Source organism: Capsella rubella, unplaced genomic scaffold (genome assembly GCF_000375325.1).
Source record: "Capsella rubella cultivar Monte Gargano unplaced genomic scaffold, Caprub1_0 scaffold_7, whole genome shotgun sequence".
Classification (NCBI taxonomy): domain Eukaryota; kingdom Viridiplantae; phylum Streptophyta; class Magnoliopsida; order Brassicales; family Brassicaceae; genus Capsella; species Capsella rubella.
The window spans coordinates 11,808,966-11,832,641 of record NW_006238917.1 but is presented as its reverse complement, the minus strand read 5'-3'; the positions used below and the strand labels follow the sequence as shown (position 1 = coordinate 11,832,641).

Genomic DNA, 23,676 nt, shown 5'->3' with positions numbered 1-23,676 from the left:
ATTCACAACACGTCGTCGTTTCACAATTCCCTCATTAGGGTTTCTCCGGGATAAAAATCAATAACCGGGTTTAAATTCCGGTTATTTCAAAATCGAACCGGATCTTCATTGTATATAACCTCGCATAAGGTCTCTTGAATCAAATCATCTTCTTCTCCAATGGAGAATTTGACGAAACCAGCTTCGACGATTCCGAAACGAACCTCTGTGAAATCCCAATCTGAGTTCGATTACTCTATAAGGAAACAAAAGGTTCAATTTCAATTTCTGGTTTTGTTTTTCAGATACGTTCTCAATCTTTGTTTGATAAGATTGTTCTGGATTTGGGTTCTTAGATCATTGAGTCTCTGAAGTGTGTATTTACAGTTTAGAGAGAATTGTTTCAGAAGAGTTAGAGAAGATAGGAATCGTTTGCTATGGAAGCTGAGGCTTTCTGATTGTCAATCTTCAGATCAAAAGGTTTGATTTTTTTTCTCATTTTGTAGTCTCTGTAATGGAGAAAAGGACTTGCTTTTTTTAGCTATGTTGTTGAAGTTTAGGTTTTTTTTTTTTTTTGTTGATTCAGGAGATTATCAATTCTGCTTTTCATGATATTGTGACTGATGAGTTGAAAAAGTTTGAGGATAGGAATGAGAATGTAACTAAGGATTGTGATGATATATTATGGGAATATGAGGAAGGTGTTAAAGGTGTTTATGAAGGTGATAGTGAAGAGATATTGTTGGAAATGCAACAGATTTTTTATAAGGATTTGTTATCAGAGACTACTGTAAACGGTATACGATTTGGTTTTTTTTCGTCTGTGGGATTTGCGTTGAGAAGGAACTATGAGTATTGATGTGTCTTGTGGTGCTGCTTCCAGGATCATATGTTAAGATCGAAACATGGGAAGACGAGGAAGATGATTACTTAGCCACTTTGGTTTCTCAGAATATGTGTTTAAACAGTGAGGAGGTAGGTTCTAGTTTCACAGAGCAGCCTTGTTTTTCTCAGAAACCAGTTAAATGGTTTGATATGTTTTTACAGGAGCAAAAACAGATATGGTGTCCGATATGCAAGAAAGGTGAGCTTATGGAGAATCACCGACACATCTATTGCAACATATGTAAAATGCAGCTGAACAAAGGCGAAGAGGTGCAGATTCTTTGGTCCTTTATCTCCTCTTTGTAACTCTCAGTCACTGGACTTGTCCTTGAGTTTTATTCTCGGGTTACATTCTTTGCATCAGGTTAATCTGGACATTCTGCAAGAACGGTTAGCAGAAGCTCACGCTGAACACCTCGAAAGAGGATGCAGATTGAAACCCGAGTTCAGTGTTCAGACTAACTATAATTTGAAGGCGTTGTACATAACATGTGAAGCTTGTAATACCTTTGAGGTTGTTGTATAAGTTCTTAACTTAAAAAGATGGGGTACACATAATTTTTCCTGTATATAACTTAGGTACGGTGGAGCCTTGCAGATGTACCTAATTTGGCTTTAGAAACATTCTTCTTATTAACCATACCAAAATGAAATTTTGATGACATCTACCAATTTGTTACTGTGAACGTTTCGAGAGAATACATAGTTGTAGTCGCTGCAACTCGGACAAATGATCAATAACTCAATATAGACATTAGTACCATTTTGGATATAACGATTTCTAAACTGGATGGGATCTCTGTTTTACTAGTTCAAATTGTGAGACACTGATACTGATATCACTAATTCACAATAAACATATCAAATTGTCTAATTTCTCTGTTAAGAACTGAAGATGTATGACTGACGGAATACATAAACACTCCATCTAGCCTGATTATACTAAACTCAGACCATGATGGATCGAAAAAGCTACGCTAGGTTCGCCAACGGAGTCGCATTGTGCCAAAAAGAATGTTATATGCATATATATAAATAGTTTGGAAACAACAATACACAGCTCTCAATCTCAAGTATTGTGTTTTGATACAGAAATCAACATCAATACATCTGACATCATACTCTTAAAGAAGGGTAATGAGAAGGAAAATTTTGCAACAAAAAATAAGAATACCCACTTGCTGCGTGGTATATGATGATGCAGTGCTGGGTCATCAATCTTGGGAATACACTCTATCGACAACTCTCTGCTTCAAACTTGGGCACCATTTTCGGCTTTTATAATGAATGCCACATGCTTCATCTTTTGGGCGACTGACGAATAACATATTCTCAGAAACATAGTCCCAGATTTTTTCAAAAGAGTTCTTCGGAGTTGAACTTGTTCCATGCTTCCTGTTTATTGTCATGAGTAAAGAGATGAAGCCAGCAGATATGCATTTGTGCGGTTCTAGTTACCCATGAAGAAATGCAATCTCATTTGTTTCGTTCGGGTCAACTAGAGTAGCTGTGATGGATTTAGTTTTAGAAAATTGATCGATGACTTACTTTGAGCATGTCGAAAACTTTCTCAGCAATGTATTTCTGCTGGAGATTAGCGCCTTTCTGCTGAACTTTGTCAGGATGTATACAGAGAGTAGCCTTCCTGTAAACTTTCTTGACAGATGCACCGGTAATTAAATCGGTCAATGAAACTGGCTGCCAGCCACATTCTGGCCAAAGAACCTGCTCATTTGCACAGCAACATCAGAAGAAACTTTGGATCACATCGAATGTAAAAATGAACATCAGAGGTAAAATTAATAAAGAAAGCGGACATTAAGACATACATATTGTAGTGTTGAAAGCAGAGCACGCAAGTTTCCCTCCTTCCCCGCACCCCAACGTCTTATCTCAATATCCAGGGTCCCGCCAATCCTCTGTAACACAAGATAATTAGGTGATTAAAAAAAAAAAAGACAGAGTCAGGTTTAAGGATGATGAGACCATGTATTTTACACTACTGGCTGCAAGAGGCGGCAGACTTATATGTCTCAACAAAGCAACATGATTTGAGATGGGCACAACAGAGGGAGAAGGACGAAAGTACATGTTAAAAATTTCAAGCTAAATCACGTAGTAAGGAAACTTACATCTTTCTCAGCTTGTTCTCTTTGTACTTGAAGATCACGTTCATTTTTCTCAGCAAGTGCTTTCGCCTGATTGAGCAAAAAAATCATGTTAGAAAACATACTGGTGATCTTCTGTCAATACCCATAAAAGAAAAGCTCTAATGATACATACAGCCCGCTCCTGTGTCCTCTGGTGGCGTTCCAGCCTGGCACGTCGTCTCTCTTCAGTTTCGCCATCCACATCTTGAAACCCACCAGGTTGGGAAGCAGGAGCTATACAACACAAGTGGTTTCAGTAGGTGATTAAATTAAAAGACAAGAACATACTATCCTACTATAATGGATTAACCTCAAAAACTGCAGTACCTCCAAATATTGAACTGAGATCATCAACAATGTTTGTTGCTGAAGAGGTCTTTCTCAAGTTCTCTGTTGCTCCAGAAGGAACTCGCGAAGACGCCTTGCTAGATTCAAAAGATCCTCCTTTGTTCCATGAATCCTGGAAAGGATCCTGAAACACAACCAGAGTTATAGAATAAGGTAAATCATCCGAAAAAGGACTTAAAGCAGAACAGAAGTAGATAAACCCAGCTCACCGGAGGGTTAGTTCTCTGACGTGGAGCACTGCTTGGTCTAGAAACCGAGTTAAAGAAGGAGTCAAGATCATTGTTATTTTCTTGCTGCTGCTTAGCTTTAGCTTGGGTAGCTGCCCTTCCACGTGCCTCAGCAGCTGCCCTTTCCACAGCAGCTCGTTCTGCCCTAACCCTTGCTTCCTTCTCCCGCGCTTCATTATTCGCCCTTTCTCTAGCTTCTGCTGCAGCTTTCTCAGCTTTTTCCCGTGCCCCTGCAGCTGCCCTTTCACGTGCTTCAGCATGGGCTCTTTGAACCGCTGCTCGTTCAGCACGCTCTCGGGCATCGGAAGCCTTCCCAACAGCAGCTCTTTGAACTTTCGCATGAGCTTCAGTGGCTGCTCTTTCGCGTGCTTCCCTTGTAGCCCTCTCTACCGCTTGCCTTGCCAGCAGTCTTTCCCTTTCTCTCTCATTTCTTTTCTGTTCTCTCTCTCTCTCCTCTCTCTCCTTCTCCTGGGCTTTTTCCATCTCTGCTCTTTCACGCTCCAATCTCACTTGCTTTTCTCTAAGTTCCCTTTCTCGAGAATCATGATTCTCCGTGTGATCTCCTTCTCTACTTCTACTTGCCTTTAAATTTTCTTTCTCTCTCCTTTCCTTAGCATGCCTAAACTTTGCTTCTGCTTTATCCATGGCATCCTTCATGGCAGCAGCTGATGCAGCAGCAGTAGAGAAAACATCAGAATCTTCACCAGAGGGAGGTTGTCCATTAGCAGCGGTCTGATTTCTTCCCATAGAAAAGTCATCGAGTTCATCCATTTGAGATGCTGTCGGGCTATTTACAGAAGCTCTAGCTGGGCTAGGAAAGTGAGAGTGGTGGTTAGTGGAGCTTGATAAAGAAGGCTCGTTAACCTTCTTTTTTACAGGACGTGTAGGTCTCGGTGGTGGAGGTCTCGCAGGTGGTGGAGCACTCGTAGGTTGTGTAAAGAGGGGGATCTCAGATACAGTAAGCCACACATCATCAGATGACTCAAAACTTCCTTCTGTATTGGTAGGTGGCGGAGTACTTGTATTTTGCGGCTCTGAAACATCATCAAATGAAACTTTCTTGGAATGGTTACTCCTCGAACTTTTTACTGGTGACTGGGAGCCACTGATGTTTCCTGGCGGTCTTAAATGACTCTCATATCTACTATTCATATCTGGCCCTGGTTTCCCAAGACTATCGAGGGGGTCAATATCAACAAATACTCCTCCATGGACAGTTGGATGATCAGTTTTTCTGCTGCTGGAGCTATTATATTTTCCAAGATCCTCCAATGGATCATTGAACCCTCTAGGGGTTGACGCAGACTCCTCCAAGACTACAAATGGGTCTTCTTCCACAAGATTGGAAGATGTCTTAGTAGGCTGGTAAGGTTTCTGGGATTGACTGGTCTCTGAAGTAGACCTGTGCAAGAAAAGTAGAGCATCTTTCAAATGATAGAAAACTATGCCTAAACCAAAAAAACGTTCAAGCATCTTTCAAATAATAGAAAACTATGCCTATACCAAAAAAAAAGCCAAAATGAAACTTTGCATTTGAATAACAAACAAAACGTTCAAGCATTAGGAGATTTTTTCAGTAAGTTTTACAGAGAACACATAAGAGAGGCAATCAAACAGCTCTCCGAAAGCGCTTAGCTAAATTTCATTATGTAATTGTGATGGCTCTAACCTCTAGGAAAAACAAATTTGAAGCAATGACCCCCAGCCACACAGATGAAGATAATTATTTGCATATGGATGACACACAAAAGGTTCAAGCTTTTGGAGATTTTCTCAGCAAGTTTCAGAGAGTACACATAAGAGAAATTTTTATGCAAGCTAACAGCTCCCCAATAGGTACTAATATCGTTCATGCTACATTTCTGTAAGTCTGATGGCTCCTTTATGGAGATTTTGGAGTGTTTCCGAGAGTTTCAGAGAAGCGCTATTATAGTTTATGCTCCATTGCACTACCATTATAAAAGAATGATGACTCTAAGTCATATCACGCAACCAAGAAGAGTAGCTATGACTGTTTAGTAGGGGGACCAAACCCGGCAATCAAACAGCTCTCTTTGAAGTTTCAGAGTACACTTATAAGAGAACAGGTCTCCATTAAGAACCAATATAGTTCATGCTACATTTCATGCTCCAAGATCTAAACCATAGAGTCATTTCACGCAAGAAAGTTCCAAATTTGAAGACCAGTGACCCTAACTAATAACCACAGATGAAGAAGAAGATGGAGAAGAGTGAATATTATTACCGTTTAGGTGGAGGAGAGCTAGTGCGACCAAAGCCAGGAATCAAATCATCAAAAACAGAGCTACCCTTGCTCTCTCTGTCACTCCCAGTCTCTCTTTTCCCCGTATTGTTGCCCATGAGATCATCAAAGGGAGAACTGTCCTGTTTCCTGTGCTTTGCAGGTGAGCTCATGGAAGAGAAAACATTCTCAAACCTAGCTGATTGAGAAGAAGTGGAAGGGATTTTGAGCTCAGGAATAGACTCAAACACATCCTCATCATCATACACCGGCTTGTCAAAGACAGGCATGGAGGCTGATTTGGATTTGGGTTCTTTAAACATAGCATCATAGTCAAAGGCCGGAGCAGATGGAGAACGAGAATCACCAGAAGAGGATCCGTACTTTGGTGGAGGAGCACTAAACACATCTTTGAAGAGAAGATCATCACCATCGCGCCCAAGATCGTCAAACACCGGCGAAGAATCGGACTTTTTACCGGTGGCGAAGTTATAAGAAGAAGCGAAACTGTTGAAATCAGAGGCAGAAGAGTTCGATTGAGAAGCCATGGGAGCTGATTTGCCCTGAGGTTTCAATCCAAAGTCTCTCGCTAACAATCCTGTGAAATCATCCATTTGGGTTCCTTCAATTTCTTCTACCTCCGAAATCGAAAAGCTTTGAGATTTGCCCACCAGATATGAAGACGAGATTATCTTCAGATCTGAGTCGCCATTAACGAATCTGATCAAAGCATTTGATTTTCAAAAAGGCTCTCTTTTTTTCTGTTTTTCAATGGCTTCTTCTCCAACTCGTACATGTTCCCCAGTCTCCGTAATTTCTTCATTGTTGATAGTTCGGTCCTACATTTTCAGAGACTACAAATTTGGTCCCCATAATCCTGAAATTGCAAGGCACTACCCAAAAGTTTTGGATTTTGCTTTTGATCTCCTTTTCCCGAGCCTCAAAACCATGAACCAGAACCTAATTCTACTTTGGATGCATCTTTTGTAGAAATATAAAGTTTCTTGCTAATAGTTTGGATAGTTTGGTTACTCAAAAGCATAGCGGTATACAATGTGTCTTTACCCAAAAGGTGATAAAAGTTGGGACTGAGTTTAAGATTACCGATGAGGATGAGCATCCGATTTTTATAGTGTTATAGACCTTATTTAGTACCATTTAAAAACTAGAAGCATTTAATGCCTAAGTCTTAGCCTACAACTCCGTTTTCAAGATTCTAATGAAGAGGCATGTAATGAAAAATAGCTCTTGGCTTATGAACATTAGGGTAAGTGACTCTACCAATTAATGTGTGCTTATTTTCCTTAATGAGAGCGAAGGTATCACATTGAGGAATGCGAACTTGTGAACCAATCTATTTACCCGGCCCTTTTCAGATTTGTTATATTAGTAAGAAATTACGTCATTCAGTGAGTTGAATGCGCCTAAACATTACGCCTATGTATAAAAGTACAACGAGAATTAGAGAGACAAAACGATGCTTGGGAAAAGCATGAAAAACTGAGAAAAACTCGAAAGTAGATGAATTACACCTAGACGTCTTAATAAAGGTGAACGACAGCAACTAAGACTATAAACCATCGAAGAAGAGGATGATAACATGATAGAGTTCATGAGCAAAGATGATTTGTGAAATGATTTCTTATTTCTCAATCGTAACAAACTTTACAATGTATGTTTATATACAACAAATTACTATAAACCGGATCTAATCTAAACCGGAATCAAATGTCAATTAACTTAACCAAAAGAATTAATCAAGCTACTCTAATACACCCCTCAAGATGGAGACGAGTATATGTTGAAAACTCCCATCTTGCTTAGTTTTTCTCTAAATGGAGCTGGATGCAAAGCTTTGGTAAGAATATCTGCAAGTTGGTTGTCGGTGCTAACAAACATAGTCTTGATAACACCAACTTCTATGGCTTCTCTAACTTTGTGACTCAATATGTTTTGTTCTCTCATGATAAACCGAATTACTGGAAATGTAAATAGCATAAGTATTATCACAATACAAGTAAGTCAGGAGAGAGAATGGTACCCGAAGAGCTATGAGAATGTAAGTGTACCAAATCAACTCCTTAGTAGCCATACTCATAGCTCTGTATTCAGACTCTGCATAACTCATGGAAACTACCTATTGTTTCTTTGATTTCCAAGAGACCAAAGATTGACCAATAAAGATTACAAAACTTGTTACTGGTCTTCTATCATCAATATAGGCACTCCAGTCTGCATCATAGAATCCTCTGACAGAGAAATCATCATCTTTTCCATAGAATAAGCCTTTCCCAATAGTACTTTTTAGATAACGTAAAACTTTGTGCCCAGCTTGAAGATGAATTTGTGTTGGAGCAAAGGAGTACTGAGCTAGTTTACCCACATAAAAAGCTATGTCTAGCCTTATAACAACCAAATATTGTAGCTTACCAATCAATTTGATGTACTGCTTGAAATCTACAAGTGGCTCACCATCAGTAAGAGACAATTTCTGATCAGGCTTCATTGGTATAGGAGAAGGCTTACAATATGAAAAACCAATAGCCTCAAACAAGGCAAGAACATATTTTCTTTATGTGAGGGAGATCCCTTCTTCATTCCTTGCGATTTCAATACCTAAGAAGAATTTTGGAGGACCTAAATCCCTTAACCAAAAACAAGAACTCAAATATTCTTTGAGATTGTAGGATGATGCATCATCAGTACTCGCAATTAGTATGTCATCAACATAAACCAGAACCACCAAATAATAATCACCAGATGCTTTAAGAAAAAAAAGTGTGATCACCATGACATGTTTCAAACCCAAAACTCAACAGAGTGGTCTTGAACTTGGGAAACCATTGTCTTGAGGCCTGTTTCAAACCATAGATTGACTTATGCAATCTACAAACTGCATTTGAAGAAACTTCTACTCCCATGATCTCTGCATAGCCTGGTGGTAACTTCAGAAAAAATTCCTCATCAAGGTCACCATTCAAAAATGCATTAGAAATGTCCAATTGATGTAAGGACCATTGCCTCTTAGGTGCGAGGGAAAGAATCATCTTCATTGTTGCCATTTTTGCTATAGGAGAAAATGTATCAGTGAAATCAGTTCCCTCTCGTTGAGTATACCCTTTAGCCACCAGCCTTTCTTTAAAACGTTCAATGCTCCCATCAGCATGATATTTAATTGTGAAAACCCATTTTTAACCTACATCAACCTTATCTTGGGGTAAATCACAAACACTCCAAGTTTCAGTCCTTATACAAGCATAATCTCCTTTCCCACAACATCAACCCAAGCCTTTGTCAAACCTACGTTTTGAATATTTTGTTGGTATAGTAGTTTTTGTAATGATATTAATGAAGTCACAAAAGGGCTGAGATATATTTGAACAAGAGATATAATTTGCTAAAGGATAAGGAAAAGTTCTTTTTTGCTTACTTATAATAGGAGAATTATTAGTATAAGAATGACAATCCTGCAAATGGAAGGATTGTGCTTTAAGTTCAGAAGGAACAGAAACAATAGAAGATGACTCATCATGATTGTGAGGAGCATCAGAAGATGATTGCATTAAAGGCATATGTTCATCATTGATTTGTGCAGGAAGAGAAATATGAGGAAAGAATGTCTTTGCATCATCCGAGATATTCGATGATGCAAAAGGAAAGATATCTTCACAGAAAATGACATGTCTGGAAATAGAAACTAAGTAAAAGATATCTTCACAGAAAACGACATGTCTGGAAATAGAAACTAAGTATGTATCTATATCTAATAGCTTGTAACTTTTAAAACCTAAAGGATAACCTAGAAAAATACAAGCCTTAGCTCTAGGATCAAACTTAGTTTTAGACTTAGGAGTAGTAGAACAGTAACATACGCAACCAAAAGCTTTTAAACTATGATAATCTGGGACTGTAGATGTTAATCTTTCATATAGAGTTTTGTTATCTATGAAATGGGAAGGTAATCTATTGATAAGAAAAGCAGCTGCTAAGAAACAATCACCCCAATACTCTAAAGGAACCTCATATTGAAACATAAGAGCCCTAGCCACATTCAACATGTGTAAATCCTTTCTCTCTACAACAAATTTTTTTTTTCAGGAGTTTCAGGACAGGAATGAAAAGACTTGATTCCATTTTGCATATAAAAATCAGTAAATTTCAATTCATGTGCATTATCAGATGTCACAGAACAAACTTTGGAATTATATTGAGTTTCAATCATTTTAACAAAACCAGGAAACACTTGTAAAACATTAGATTTTTGTTTAAGCGTGTATAATCATGTTGATCTACTAAAATCATCAACAATTGTCAAGAAATATCTATAACCATCAACAGTTGGAACAAAAAAAGGCCCCATGTATCTATATGAACCAATTCAAAAGGTTTGGTACGCTTATGATTTGATGATTTAAAAGGTAAATGCTTCTGTTTAGATAAATGATAAATGTGACAATGACTATGATTTTTATTGATTTTAGATTTTGATAACAACAATACATCTGAAAGAGATTATATTTTAGCAAGAGATGGATGCCTTAATCTTTTATGCCATAAATCTGAGTTTTTTGTGAGATAAAACAAATAGACTTACCAGATATAGATGAATGAGACACATGCACAAGAGACTTATCCAAATTCAGAACATATAGATTTGCAACTTGACTTTTGTTTCTAATCTTTAGGTCATGAGTAAGTGCATGTATCATGCATTCATCACATGTAAAACTAACTTGAGAGTTCAAAGATCTAGTAATAACACTAACACTCAACAAGTTAATTTTAAACTCAGGAATATGTAACACATTATGTAGAGATAAAGCATCTGTAAGTTGAATGTAACCAGTCCCCTCTATCTTAACTGTATGACCATTAGGTAACCTAACAAAAGTATTAACTAAGACTTTATAATCCTTGTAAAGACCCCTTTCATGAGTAACATGATGATTAGCCCCTGAATCTATGACCTAAAGCTCTAAAAGACAACTCAGTTTCATGAGGTAAAGAGGAAGTTAACAAGTCATAGAAAGTAAAGTCATATAAAGAAAGGAATGTACAAGATATCTGTGAGATAGAAGGTACAAATGTTTAAGTCAAAGCTATAGCTTTCTCAGGACAAGAAGTGATAATGGGAGACCGAAGTTTGGTGCTTAGATAAGAGATCATTTAATGAAGTTGTTCTTTAATCATATCATCATTCACTGTAGCCACACACTGATTCTGTTGCTCTTCAAGATGACCAGTACTTGCTAAGTGTATGTTGCAAACATAATTGTTCTTCTTTGCCTTCGGATGACCAGGTGGATAACCATGAATCTGATAACACTTATCTACTATGTGACCAATGCGAGAACAATGAGAGCATTTTGGTTTCTGAAACTTTCCTTGAGCCATCAAGATTGAATTCTGATACGGGAGCATAGCTTGAGATTAAAAAGCTGAGGTAGTTGAGATATGTCTTGAAGATACTCCCACTAGCCACTGGCCTAGGCTTCATGTTCAGTACGTTGCTCCTGATATTGTTGAAGTCATCACTTAAACCCATAAGGAATTGTATGATACGACTTGTATCTGCCTCTTCAAGCAACTCTTTAACATGATCATAGTCACACCTCTTCACACTACGAGTCTTTGTGTTAGACAACTGCTCCCACAATGTCTTATTCTTCATGTAGTAAGTGGATAAATCAAGTTGTAATTGTTTAAGAGTCATCACAACTTGTTCAAGTTGATACCTCCTCGACATATTGTTTACTTTGAATCTAGTAAACAAATAATTCCACACATCATCTTCATAATAAAATATACTATCGTAGATATCCTTACTCACAACTTTAAGAATCCATGATTTCACCATGCTATTACACCTACTCCAGATCTTGAAAACATAATCACTTTTTGATGGTTGAGGAAGTGATCCGTCAATGAAACTAATCTTGTTCTTAGCATCTTGACTAACCCTCATCGCTATAGACAATCTATTGCAATTAGTTCCATCCAAGATATGAGCAACAATCTATAAACCTAGATGATCAGAAGATTGGAGATTGAACGGATTGTTGTCGAACTCCTCAGATTGTCGCGACATTGATCCGTGACCACTATAACCAACTGATCTCTGAAACGTTGTTGTTTCACCATATATACCTCTGGATCTTCAAGAATTGCAGAGTCGCGACCTTAGCTGCGGATGCTTCAATTTCTGGTGTTTCACTTCTACCTCTCAGTTTTCCTCCATTCTTCACCATTTTCGCCGAGATCGATGTTGAAGAAGAACAATCGAAGCTTCTAGAGATGATTAATCGGTGTGAATTTGAAGAATCTGAAGAATCTGAAGAAATGAAGATGGAATCACAGAGAAATGCGGAAGAAAAGCTCTGATACCATGACAGAGTTCATGAGCAAAGATGATTTGTGAACTGATTTCTTATTTCTCAATCGTAACGAACTTTACAATGTATGTTTATATACATCAAATTAATGTAAACCGGATCTAATATAAACTGGAATCAAATGTCAATTAACTTAACCAAAAGAATTAATCCAGCTACTCTAATAGAACACCGTCACCAAAGTGCAGCAAGGTGGCCATGAAGAATAGAAAGTTTTTGAAGTCATTTCCGGTTAGGAAGTTTGAAAAGTTTCCATTTTTTGAAAGAAACTGTAGATAAAGTATGAAATTTTGAACAAAACTAACTTGGATATTGTATCGAAAGTCTGAAACGCATGCTTGAGATAACCCTCTCTATATACTTTAACACCAAAAAGTAGTTAAGCACCATCACAAATTATCATTATAGTATATTTAAAATCAAATAATTTTTATGTTAGTTTACTATATAATCTACTTTAATAATAAAACCAAGAATGTGGAGTGATTCTAAACTTCTTAAGAATTTTACTTTTTATTTTTAACAATTTTATTTGTAAATTTATGTTTTTGGTCGTGCTGATAACACATAAAACATATCCAACTGATAAATCCAGATTCTTTTGTTTACAATTTTCCTTTTTTTTTTTGGCGCCTTTTTTCATTAAAACAAACCCAAAGGACAGTTTACAAGTACATATATGGTTTAAGCCTACTAGTTGCATACAAGTACTGTAAAAATTAAAAATGTGTAAGAAAAAGTGGTAGCTCCTCAATAAGCCTCTGATTTCACCACATCATCATCGCCTACGCTCATGAATTTCCGACGAATCCTCATCAAAAATATTATTCGTCGGTCGGAATCTCTTATTCAGATTTTTTCATGAGACCTCCCTAGTGATTACTCTTAATTTCACTGATTTGCCTTTTGTAGATTTCGCCTGATGAATTTAACTAGATAGCCTTGGCCCTTTTACTATCATTTTCAGTGTAATTAGGTTAGAAGAATCTTCACAGAGCTATCAAAACACGGCAAGAACTCCAGATTTTCTTACTCCTTTCCAATTCATTGTATCAACTTGATAAATCCTCCAAAAGAGAAACCTAACCCTCAATAAATTTATTTTAGAAAGTCCGAGGATATAACTCTCCGAAGGAAGAAAATCAAGCATTCAATAGAATAAGAATCTAATCTAAACTTCTCGAATTAATCATTCATAAATATGGAATAGCTAAAAGTTTTAACATGCAAAAGACGGAAAATGAAACAAAACAATACCGAAACAAAGTTCGGAAGGTGAAGCCAATACTAGATCGAAGATAAACCGACACAACACCGAAACTATAAACATAACAAAATATTTGATTATAAACTTTAAAAGTTTCGACCAAAAGAAAAAAAAAAGTTAGAACTTCTAGGCTGCATGGAAACTCTTTTCGAAGTGCATTTCCTGTTTCCGAAACGTTTCGGAAACAGAAACTCTTGAAAACTATAACGGAAACACGATTCGCTTAGAAGAGAGAGAAGAGAGAGGAAGCTTTGCTACTTACAATTTTCCAGTTAACTGTTTAATTCCTTGATTTTTTTTTTCAAAAGTTATTACCCAAAAATTCAAATCCTTCCACATGGATGTGAAAATCTTAAATCCAAAAGTTTTGGGAGTACCATTGCATTTATATAAGATTTTAAGGACCAAAACTTTATAAAGTCTGGAAATATCGGACCAATGATTAAAACAAAATAAGAAATTACGGAGACTGGGAAAAACATGTACGAGTCGGAGAAGAAGAAGAAACCATAGACAAACAAGTTGGGAATACGCAGAAGAAAAAAGAAAAAAAAGCTTTCTTTTTGTTTTTTGAAATCAAATGCTTTGATCAGATTCGTTAATGGCGACTCAGATCTGAAGATAATCTCGTCTTCATATCTGGTGGGCAAATCTCAAAGCTTTTCGATTTCGGAGGTAGAAGAAATTGAAGGAACCCAAATGGATGATTTCACAGGATTGTTAGCGAGAGACTTTGGATTGAAACCTCAGGGCAAATCAGCTCCCATGGCTTCTCAATCGAACTCTTCTGCCTCTGATTTCAACAGTTTCGCTTCTTCTTATAACTTCGCCACCGGTAAAAAGTCCGATTCTTCGCCGGTGTTTGACGATCTTGGGCGCGATGGTGATGATCTTCTCTTCAAAGATGTGTTTAGTGCTCCTCCACCAAAGTACGGATCCTCTTCTGGTGATTCTCGTTCTCCATCTGCTCCGGCCTTTGACTATGATGCTATGTTTAAAGAACCCAAATCCAAATCAGCCTCCATGCCTGTCTTTGACAAGCCGGTGTATGATGATGAGGATGTGTTTGAGTCTATTCCTGAGCTCAAAATCCCTTCCACTTCTTCTCAATCAGCTAGGTTTGAGAATGTTTTCTCTTCCATGAGCTCACCTGCAAAGCACAGGAAACAGGACAGTTCTCCCTTTGATGATCTCATGGGCAACAATACGGGGAAAAGAGAGACTGGGAGTGACAGAGAGAGCAAGGGTAGCTCTGTTTTTGATGATTTGATTCCTGGCTTTGGTCGCACTAGCTCCCCTCCACCTAAACGGTAATATTCACTCGACGCTCTTCTTCTTCATCTGTGGTTACTAGTTAGGGTCACTGGTCTTCAAATTTGGGAACTTGCTTGTGTAAAATGACTCGATGGTATAGACTTTGGAGCATGAGATGTAGCATGAACTATATTGGTTCTTAATGGAGACCTGTTCTCTTATACGTGTACTCTCTGAAACTTAAAAGAAATCTCTTGTATGTAGAGCTGTTTGATTCCCGGGGTTGGTCCCCTATGAAGCAGTCATAGTTACTCTTCTTGGTTGCCTGAAATGACGTAGAGCCATCATACTTTCACAATGGTAGTGCAATGTAGTATAAACTGTATTAGTTATTGCTTGCATACAAGGTTCTTCTCTTATGCCTACTCTCTGAAACTCTCAAAAACTCTCCAAAAGCTTCAGTTATTGCTTGCATAAAAAGGTTCTTATATGTGTACTTTCTGAACTTGGAGAGAAATCTCAGAAAGCTTCAACCTTGTACTTTTCATTCATATGCATACTTTCATTTTGATCTGTGCCTAGGGTCACTGCTCTTCAAATTTGTTTCTCCTAGAGCTGACTTGAGAGCTTGTTTCAGGACACATAGCTTAGAGCCATCAGACTTACATAAATGTAGCATGAACTACCTATATATTAGTACCTATTGGGGTAGCTGTTAGCTTGCATAAAAGGTTCTCTTATGAGTACTCTCTAAAACTTGCTGAGAAATCTCCAAAAACTTGAACCTTTGGCTTGTCATCCATATGCAAATAATTATCTTGATCTGTGTGTCTTTTGGAGAGCTGTTTTATTGCCTCTCTTATGTGTACTCTGTAAAACTTACTGCAAAAATCTGCTAATGCTTGAACGTTTTGTTTGTTATTCAAATGCAAAGTTTCATTTTGGCTTTCTTTTTTGGTATAGGCATAGCTTTCTATCATTTGAAAGATGCTTTACATTTTTTTGCACAGGTCTACTTCAGAGACCAGTCAATCCCAGAAACCGTACCAGCCTGCCAAGACATCTTCCAGTCTTGTGGAAGACGACCCATTTGTAGTTTTGGAGGAGTCTGCGTCAAGCCCTAGAGAACCTCCCATGGGAGGGTTCAATGATCCATTGGAGGATCTTGGAAAATATAATAGCTCCAGCAGCAGAAAAACTGATCATCCATCTGTCCATGGAGGAGTATTTGTTGATATTGACCCCCTCGATGGTCTTGGAAAATCAGGGCCAGATATGAATAGTAGAAATGAGAGTCATTTAAGACCGCCAGGAAACATCAGTGGCTCCCAGTCACCAGTTGAAAGTTCTAGGAGTTACCATTCCAAGAAAGTTTCATTTGATGATGTTCCAGAGCCGCAAAATACAAGTATTCCGCCACCTACCAATACAGAAGGAAGTTTTGAGTCATCGGATGATGTGTGGCTTACTGTATCTGAGATCCCCCTCTTTACACAACCTACGAGTGCTCCGCCACCTGCGAGACCTCCACCACCAAGACCTACACGTGCTGTAAGAAAGAAGGTTAACGAGCCTTCTTTATCGAGCCCCGCTAGAGCTTCTGTAAATAGCCCACCAGCATCTCAAATGGATGAACTCGATGATTTTTCTATTGGAAGAAATCAGACATCTGCTAATGGACACCCTGAACCTCCCTCTGGTGAAGATTCTGATGTTTTCTCTACTGCTGCTGCATCAGCTGCTGCCATGAAGGCTGCCATGGATAAAGCAGAAGCAAAGTTTAGGCATGCTAAGGAAAGGAGAGAGAAAGAAAATTTAAAGGCAAGCAGAAGTAGAGAAGGAGATCACACAGAGAATCATGATTCTCGAGAAAGGGAACTTAGAGAAAAGCAAGTGAGATTGGAGCGTGAAAGGGCAGAGATGGAAAAAGCCCAGGAGAAAGAGAGAGAGGAGAGAGAGAGAGAACAGAAAAGAATTGAGAGAGAAAGGGAAAGACTGCTGGCTAGACAGGCGGTAGAGAGGGCTACAAGGGAAGCACGCGAAAGAGCAGCCACTGAAGCTCATGCGAAAGTTCAAAGAGCTGCTGTTGGGAAGGCTACCGATGCTCGAGAGCGCGCCGAACGAGCAGCGGTTCAAAGAGCCCATGCTGAAGCACGTGAAAGGGCAGCTGCAGGGGCAAGAGAAAGGGCTGAGAAAGCTGCAGCAGAAGCTAAAGAAAGGGCGAATGCTGAAACGCGGGAAAAAGAAGCAAAGGCTAGGGCAGAACGAGCTGCTGTGGAAAGGGCAGCTGCTGAGGCACGTGGAAGGGCAGCTGCCCAAGCTAAAGCTAAGCAGCAGCAAGAGAACAATGATCTTGACTCCTTCTTTAATTCGGTTTCTAGACCAAGCAGTGTTCCACGACAGAGAACCAACCCTCTGGTGAGATGGGTTACCACTTCTGTTCTGCTTTAAGTCCTTTACAGCTGATTTTTCACCTTCTATAACTCTGGTTGTGTTACAGGATCCGTTCCAGGATTCGTGGAACAAAAGTGGATCATTTGAATCTAGCAGGGAATCTTCACGAGTGCCTTCTGGAGCAACTGAAAACTTAAGAAAGACCTCTTCCGCAACAAACATTGTTGATGACCTCAGTTCAATATTTGGAGGTAGAGAAATTTCTGAGCCTTATCCATAATATTCTTCCGCTACGCACTCTAGTTTCATGCCTTATTATTGGTCACCTACTGAAATCTCCTGTGTTGTATAGCTCCAGCTTCCCAGTCTGGTGGGTTTCAAGATGTTGATGGAGAAACTGAAGAGAGACGACGTGCCAGGCTGGAACGTCACCAGAGGACACAGGAGCGGGCTGTATGTATCATTACGGCTGTTAAATCGTGTTCTTAGATTGGCTTTGTATCTGACAGTGATTCAAGATTCACCAGTATGCTTTATAACATAATTTTTTTTCTCAATCAGGCAAAAGCACTTGCTGAGAAAAATGAACGTGATCTTCAACTACAAAGAGAACAAGCTGAGAAAGATGTAAGTTTCCTTTCCACAGTATTCAGTTCGAAATCTTTACATGTGATTCTTCCTTTTTCCTCTTCTGTTGTGCCCATCAATCATGTTGCTTAGTGGAGGTATTTAATATTTGAGACTCTTGTAGCCATTAGCGTAAAATAAATTTTGCCATCTTAGGAAATGTCTCAACTTTACCATCCGTCTTGTTTTTCTTGTCTTTTATTTAAATACCCTACTTAATCCTGGATTGTATTCAATTTTGTTTGTTAATCATTATGCTTATCCTGAATTTTAGAGGATTGGGGTGACCCTGGATGTTGAGATAAAACGTTGGGGTGCGGGGAAGGAAGGAAACTTGCGTGCTCTGCTTTCGACATTACAATATGTAAGTTTTCTTTATTATTTGCAACTCTGATAGTCATATGTACCTTTAATGTTGTGAGTCCACAAACTCTCTGACACAAACTCTCTGAAATTGTTATGTAAATGCTCAGGTTCTATGGCCAGAATGTGGTTGGCAGCCTGTTTCATTGACCGATTTAATTACGGCTGCATCTGTCAAGAAAGTTTACAGGAAAGCCACTCTCTGTATACACCCTGACAAAGTTCAACAAAAAGGTGCCAATCTCCAGCAAAAATACATTGCCGAGAAAGTTTTCGACATGCTCAAGGTAAGTGAATTCACCATCTCTCTGGAACTAAATCCAATTATCCATCGCTGCTACTTCAGATACCACCAACAAAACACCTTTCAGTTAACGAATTAGCATCTCATCATGTATAACTGTAACCCCACGATTTTACAAATCCACATTTCCTTGCATCATATTTTTTCTCATGGCAATATACAGGAAGCATGGAACAAGTTCAACTCAGAAGAACTCTTTTGAAAAAAAAAACATGGGGTTATGTTTCGAGATTGTTGTTCATGTCTTGCCCATAAGATGAAGCATGTGGCATTCACTATATAGCGAAAAATGGTGCCCAAGTTGAGGGCATATAGTTGTTGATAGAGTATGTATTCCAGGATTGATTGATTACCCATGACTGCATCATTATAGACATTGCAGCAATTGGTAATTCATTTTTTGTTGTTAATTTTTCCTTGTCATTATCCTTCTTGAGTCTCATCGAGTACGATATCAAATGTATTGATTTTTGTATCAAAACACAATAGAGAGCTGTGATATATGCATATATGGAATATTCTTTTTAGTGACATGGAGATGGTGATGTCTTGTAAGGGTTAGGAGTTAATGTTACATTTGGTCTTGTTGAGACAAGCATTACCGTCTTGTACAACGCACAAGCACGAAGATAGACAAATCGGCTAAGTTTGTTTCTCGGTCTCTCTATGCTTGGCCTCAAGATAATGTATTAGGCTGTGACCTTAGTCCAGTTTTGGCATCCCTTGTATAGGTTAAAACTTAAAAGCATAGCCTCCAAGTGGATTTAAAATGCAACTGAATCTATAGTTTTGTTTGCGAAATTCTGACCATTTTGAATATCTTTCAGTTAAAGCTTTTAATGGTCAGCAATAAAGTAGGTCTCTTCTCACAAAGATCTCTCTGACAAGAAGAAATGAGACCAAGATTGTTTACAATTTTAAGCCAAAAGTAGTAAACACTGAATACAATTTATGCAACAGGACCATCGCCACCAAAGTCATCGTCATCATCTTTGATCTTCACATCAGCGTCTTCTCCAAACTGAATACAAACGTCGATTTGGGACAGAACATATTGAATGCTGCCCAGAGAAAGCAATGTTGATGTTAATTTCATATTTTAATAAACCGATAAAGTTAGAAGAATGAATTGAGAGGAGATAGTTTACCTCTTTTCTTTCCTCAAGTTAAGGGGTATGAAGTTCACCATCCCATACTCTCCCACCTAATAACCACAACCCAAAAATCCAATCATGAAATCGAATTACTTGATTTTATAGTCAACATTAACAGCAAGAACCCAGTACAATCATATATGCTACCATCTCAATCAAGGCTTTGTTCAGTTTTGCATATTGAGGACCCATCCTTTTGTTCAACTCTGCCAGCAATGTTCGAGGCTCCGGATTCAAGTAGCTGAAGTCATGAAAAACCCAAAGCAAATTACTATTATCGAAACTGCAACAAAGAACAGTAAAGGAAAGAATAGGAACCCATACTCATCAATGTTGCTTTTATCCTGCAAGAGGTCCATCTTTGAGAGGATGTTTACATGTGGCAACTCAAGCTGGATCATTGCCGCGAGAGATGACATGCAACCGCTGATAAACTTGGTTACATCTGTTATGAACTGATTCAACAAAATTCATCTTTAGTCAGGCAAAAAGGTTCACTACAATAAGAGCAAATAGTGGAGGGGAAATAGAACTTATACAAAACCTGTGAATCAAGCAGATAAACAACACAGACGTTGAAGTTCTTCTGTTTCAGATGCTCCACAAAGTTTTTGAGCACAGGAACATGTGTAAACAGCTCTATCTGGCCTATTAACAGAATAGAGTTCACAAAATTCAGAGATGGAAATACAGTTCGGATGCTTAGTATTCAACTTCTATCCAGTATTGGTATGCCAATCCTAATCAGCTTTATAGAAACCGCACACTATACCAAACACATGTTTTAACATATATCAGAGACAAATCATTGATTCATGTATGCACCTGGACAATCAAATATAAGGTAATCGTCGTCCCTGTAGTTCTCCAGTTCTTCATCCACCCAATCATGTAAGCTATCCTCAAGGTATCTATTGAATAAAAGTTAAGGTTCTTCCATTGAGAGAATAAAATACCAAACTGATTCTTTGTTTTCAGATTTTAAACACTCTTGTGCAAAGCTAATGAAAATATCAAGTTGCCAATGTAAGAAAAAGGATACTCCATGCAATACATCAGACCACCATTAGGACCAAGCTTTAGGTCATCCATAACATCTTCCAAGAATAAGTTCTCTGATATCTGCACTCAACAAAATCAAGAAAGTGAGAAGCCACTCAAAAACTCTCCAAAGCAAGGAAATTGAACAAGGGGAAACTTCACTCACCCATAGCCACAGGATAGTTGAAGATTTCCGCAGCAGGATCAAGGTTAACAACATTCATCGTTCGACCAATAGTTTCACAATGTTCATACAAAGACGAGCAATAAGTTGACTGAAAGATCCATAAAAACAATACAATTAGTCAAATCTAAGCCATGAAACTAGTTTACAGAAGTAACTTGACATCATAGACCATAATAGAACCTTTCCACTGCCTGCTGGACCAATAACAAGCTGAGCGTAACCCATTGTAGCAAGCAAGCAAACCTCTCCACAAAAGCTCTTAAATTGAACACACAGAGTGAAAAATTCTAAAAGAGGCAAAGATTGCAACAGCTATATAAGCAATACACCAGACACCTAAACCAAACAACACTCTCAAAACGTCGCAGGAACCCATAAACCAGAAGCAAGAAGCAATAGACACATTTCAGTACCTGAAACCAAAAAGATCGAAACTTTAACATCATTTACACGATTTTAGTCAGGGTTTTGAAAAACCCACAAAACCCAAGATAAATTTGATGAAACTAACAATGAAATAGATAAAAAGACTAAATTTTGAAGAGAGATTGAAGAGAACTAAAAGCAGCCGATGAATGATTTGCAAGGTTGAAACGAAACCCAGAAAGGTTCAAAGATTTGATTGACTTCACCTTTTGACGCTTCTGAGTTCTCTCAAAACCTAAACCACAAGCAAAAGAAGAAGAAGAAGAGAAGTTTCAAGACCTTCACTTTTTTATTTTTTGTTTGTTGCGTTTTAAAGACCTTTCTTTTAGGGTTCTTAATGATTTTTTCTCACTGTTTAAAGAAATATATTAATTTGACTTAAAAATAAAATTATGGTGTTCAACTATTAATATATTATCAAATAGGACTTATTTATTTATTTTCTTCAATTCTTTGAAATAGTAAAATTGATTTGAGTATATTTGACCACACAAAAAGAAAGCAAAGTCTCCACAACGTGTCTCACGTGGATACAAAATTAAATAAATATCTACTTTACTTATTCTTTTTTTCCACTAAATGCATACTACAATTATATAATTTTGATTAAGGAAATATATTTTTCTCTGTATTTGTGATATTTTAGAAAAATGAACTCGATAACGTTTGAAACAAATAGCCAAGGATAACTAAATATGCGTCTGTGAAGCTTTTAAATCAAAAATCACATTATAAGTAACTTGAGCAAAAAAAGAAAAGGAAATAAAGATCCAAATGTAGTCAAATGAAAATTGAATGTTCTTCAAGGACTTGAACAAATGCTATGCTATTGCGCTTCTTAAGCCACAAGTGTGCTTGCGGTAGTAGACTCGCTGCAAAAAGCAAGAACAAGAAGAGGTAAAGGATCAATATTCAAAGAGTCGATATGATCATCGAATCATCGAGATCTTTGAAGTATACTTACTACTTCCATACGGGAGGGAGCTTCTTGGTCTTCTTGTAATAACGAGCAAGACGGTGGATTCTGCTCTCTACAAGAATCAGTCTAAACTTTGAATCCTTGTCTTTCCTGTTCCTTTCAAGATGCTTGCGGATAGCAACGGCTTTCTTGATGAGGTGGTATAGATCCTCGGGAATCTCAGGAGCAAGACCTTAAATCGTAAGTTACAAGAATCATAAGTTTGTTTGGATGTTTTAGTCTATAGTAAAGAAGAATCTAAACAGAATGATAATGCGAAAAAGTTACCATGAGCTTTCAGGATTCTAAGAATCTTGCTTCCGGTAACACTTTTCACTTGTGGGATTCCATGAGAGTCACGAAGAATGACACCGATCTGAGATGGTGTCAATCCTTTCTTTGCAAACTTACAAATGGAGTCATCAACCTATATGGTTCCATCAACACAAAACATCAAATCAGACTAAAACACATTACTCTCAAAGCCGCATCAAGTAACCTCCAATCAAGAGAGACCAGCACAAACATAAACAGATGAAATCGATTCATCAACACAAACATCAAACAATCAAACCAAACACATTACTCTCAAAGCCATATCAAGCCTACATGGTTCCATCAACACAAACAAATACATTACTCTTAAAGCCGCATCAAGCAACCTTCAATCAAGAGAGACCAGCACACACATTAACAGATTAATCGATCAATCAAACTAGATACGTTACTCTCAAAGCCATATCAAGCCTACATGGTTCAATCAACACAGACAAACACATTACTCTTAAAGCCGGATCAAGTAACCTCAGATAGAGAAAGACCAACACACACATTAACAGATCAAATCAATCAATAAACACAAACATCATTATCAATCAGACTAAACATGTTACTCTCAAAGCCATATCAAGTAACATCACAGGGGAAGAGACAAGCAAACACATAACAATCACTGACAAAGAGACTATCACAACAAATTAATCAAATCAAGATTTACACAATACTTGTTCTACATCGATTAAAACCTCACAATACTAAGAGCTACTCCAAAATTACAATACTAAATGAAAATGATTCTCCTAAACCTATGCTCGATGCTGAATCACATTGCCAAACAAATCAAAATCATTTCTTTACTTACATCTTGAGATGTTATCTTGACCCAAGCCGGTGGTGTACGCTTATACGGCAAAGCAGACGCTGAGATTCCCTTACTACACAGCACAAAAAAACAGATACGAAGAGTTAAAAGAAGAGAACTTAATCGTAATACAAAATCAGATACGAAGAAGAAGAAGAAGAAGAAGAAGAAGAAGAAGCGAACCCTCCACTGTGCATACGACCCATGGCGGCGACGGTGAACGGAGCTTTACTTCTCTGAGATCCTTCTTCCTCCGGCTAAGACTGCGATTGACAAAATTCAAAACCCTACTTTGCTTTTTCTATGTATCGTACGTTTTAGTTACAAAAACCCTTAT

At 38.0% G+C, this 23,676-nt stretch overlaps 5 protein-coding genes across 7 annotated transcripts; 2 read left to right on the top strand and 3 right to left on the bottom strand.

The window, feature by feature from the left end:
- The first annotated feature begins 159 nt into the window (after window positions 1–159).
- LOC17880803 lies at window positions 160–1,528 on the top strand. Its single transcript, XM_006284340.2, has 6 exons — window positions 160–252; window positions 367–459; window positions 566–776; window positions 863–954; window positions 1,027–1,134; window positions 1,229–1,528. The coding sequence occupies exons 1-6, from the start codon at window positions 160–162 to the stop codon at window positions 1,388–1,390; spliced, it is 759 nt and encodes a 252-aa protein (XP_006284402.1). The 3' UTR covers window positions 1,391–1,528.
- A 336-nt stretch (window positions 1,529–1,864) lies between these two features.
- Window positions 1,865–6,660, bottom strand: LOC17880443 (auxilin-related protein 2). The gene is made up of 8 exons (XM_006286058.2): window positions 5,835–6,660; window positions 3,572–4,991; window positions 3,342–3,486; window positions 3,148–3,248; window positions 2,997–3,062; window positions 2,694–2,783; window positions 2,413–2,589; window positions 1,865–2,259 (listed from the first exon to the last, which is right to left on the bottom strand). Exons 1-8 carry the CDS (start codon window positions 6,443–6,445, stop codon window positions 2,221–2,223), a joined length of 2,649 nt encoding a protein of 882 aa, XP_006286120.1. The 5' UTR covers window positions 6,446–6,660; the 3' UTR covers window positions 1,865–2,220.
- Window positions 6,661–13,979: 7,319 nt separating this feature from the next.
- On the top strand, window positions 13,980–18,965 carry LOC17880990 (auxilin-related protein 2). 3 transcript variants are annotated; one of them, XM_006283031.2, is made up of 8 exons: window positions 13,980–14,800; window positions 15,755–17,162; window positions 17,245–17,389; window positions 17,497–17,591; window positions 17,700–17,765; window positions 18,040–18,129; window positions 18,239–18,415; window positions 18,596–18,965. In XM_006283031.2, the coding sequence occupies exons 1-8, from the start codon at window positions 14,190–14,192 to the stop codon at window positions 18,632–18,634; spliced, it is 2,631 nt and encodes an 876-aa protein (XP_006283093.1). In that variant the 5' UTR covers window positions 13,980–14,189; the 3' UTR covers window positions 18,635–18,965. The 3 variants fall into 3 exon arrangements, with proteins under 3 accessions (XP_006283093.1, XP_023634144.1, XP_023634143.1); XM_023778376.1 differs by having other exon boundaries at window positions 13,981–14,800; window positions 17,491–17,591; window positions 18,043–18,129; XM_023778375.1 differs by having other exon boundaries at window positions 13,981–14,800; window positions 17,491–17,591.
- Window positions 18,966–19,208: 243 nt separating this feature from the next.
- Window positions 19,209–21,541, bottom strand: LOC17879881 (GPN-loop GTPase 3). The gene is given in 11 exon segments (XM_023778677.1): window positions 19,209–19,493; window positions 19,581–19,636; window positions 19,734–19,827; window positions 19,911–20,041; window positions 20,131–20,234; window positions 20,412–20,497; window positions 20,629–20,691; window positions 20,693–20,708; window positions 20,794–20,902; window positions 20,995–21,150; window positions 21,447–21,541. Coding segments are annotated over 10 exon segments (816 nt in total). The 5' UTR covers window positions 21,040–21,150; window positions 21,447–21,541; the 3' UTR covers window positions 19,209–19,381.
- A 318-nt stretch (window positions 21,542–21,859) lies between these two features.
- On the bottom strand, window positions 21,860–23,636 carry LOC17879353 (40S ribosomal protein S13-2). Its single transcript, XM_006284631.2, has 5 exons — window positions 23,523–23,636; window positions 23,340–23,412; window positions 22,487–22,625; window positions 22,205–22,391; window positions 21,860–22,112 (listed from the first exon to the last, which is right to left on the bottom strand). The coding sequence occupies exons 1-5, from the start codon at window positions 23,543–23,545 to the stop codon at window positions 22,079–22,081; spliced, it is 456 nt and encodes a 151-aa protein (XP_006284693.1). The 5' UTR covers window positions 23,546–23,636; the 3' UTR covers window positions 21,860–22,078.
- Between the last annotated feature and the right edge of the window lie 40 nt (window positions 23,637–23,676).

Coding starts and splice junctions, on each gene's coding strand:
- LOC17880803 (XM_006284340.2), top strand. CDS start 160: ATGGAGAATTTGACGAAACCAGCTTCGACGATTCCGAAACGAACCTCT. Junction 955..1,026: donor TGTGTTTAAACAGTGAGGAG/GTAGGTTCTAGT, acceptor ATGTTTTTACAG/GAGCAAAAACAGATATGGTG. Junction 1,135..1,228: donor AGCTGAACAAAGGCGAAGAG/GTGCAGATTCTT, acceptor TCTTTGCATCAG/GTTAATCTGGACATTCTGCA.
- LOC17880443 (XM_006286058.2), bottom strand. CDS start 6,445: ATGGATGATTTCACAGGATTGTTAGCGAGAGACTTTGGATTGAAACCT. Junction 3,063..3,147: donor AGAGGACACAGGAGCGGGCT/GTATGTATCATT, acceptor TTGCTCAATCAG/GCGAAAGCACTTGCTGAGAA. Junction 2,260..2,412: donor AAGTTTTCGACATGCTCAAA/GTAAGTCATCGA, acceptor GACAATAAACAG/GAAGCATGGAACAAGTTCAA.
- LOC17880990 (XM_023778375.1), top strand. CDS start 14,190: ATGGATGATTTCACAGGATTGTTAGCGAGAGACTTTGGATTGAAACCT. Junction 17,390..17,490: donor CCTCAGTTCAATATTTGGAG/GTAGAGAAATTT, acceptor TGTGTTGTATAG/CTCCAGCTTCCCAGTCTGGT. Junction 17,766..18,039: donor GAGAACAAGCTGAGAAAGAT/GTAAGTTTCCTT, acceptor CCTGAATTTTAG/AGGATTGGGGTGACCCTGGA.
- LOC17879353 (XM_006284631.2), bottom strand. CDS start 23,545: ATGGGTCGTATGCACAGTGGAGG. Junction 22,626..23,339: donor TCAAGATAACATCTCAAGAT/GTAAGTAAAGAA, acceptor GGAACCATATAG/GTTGATGACTCCATTTGTAA. Junction 22,392..22,486: donor TAGAATCCTGAAAGCTCATG/GTAACTTTTTCG, acceptor TTACGATTTAAG/GTCTTGCTCCTGAGATTCCC.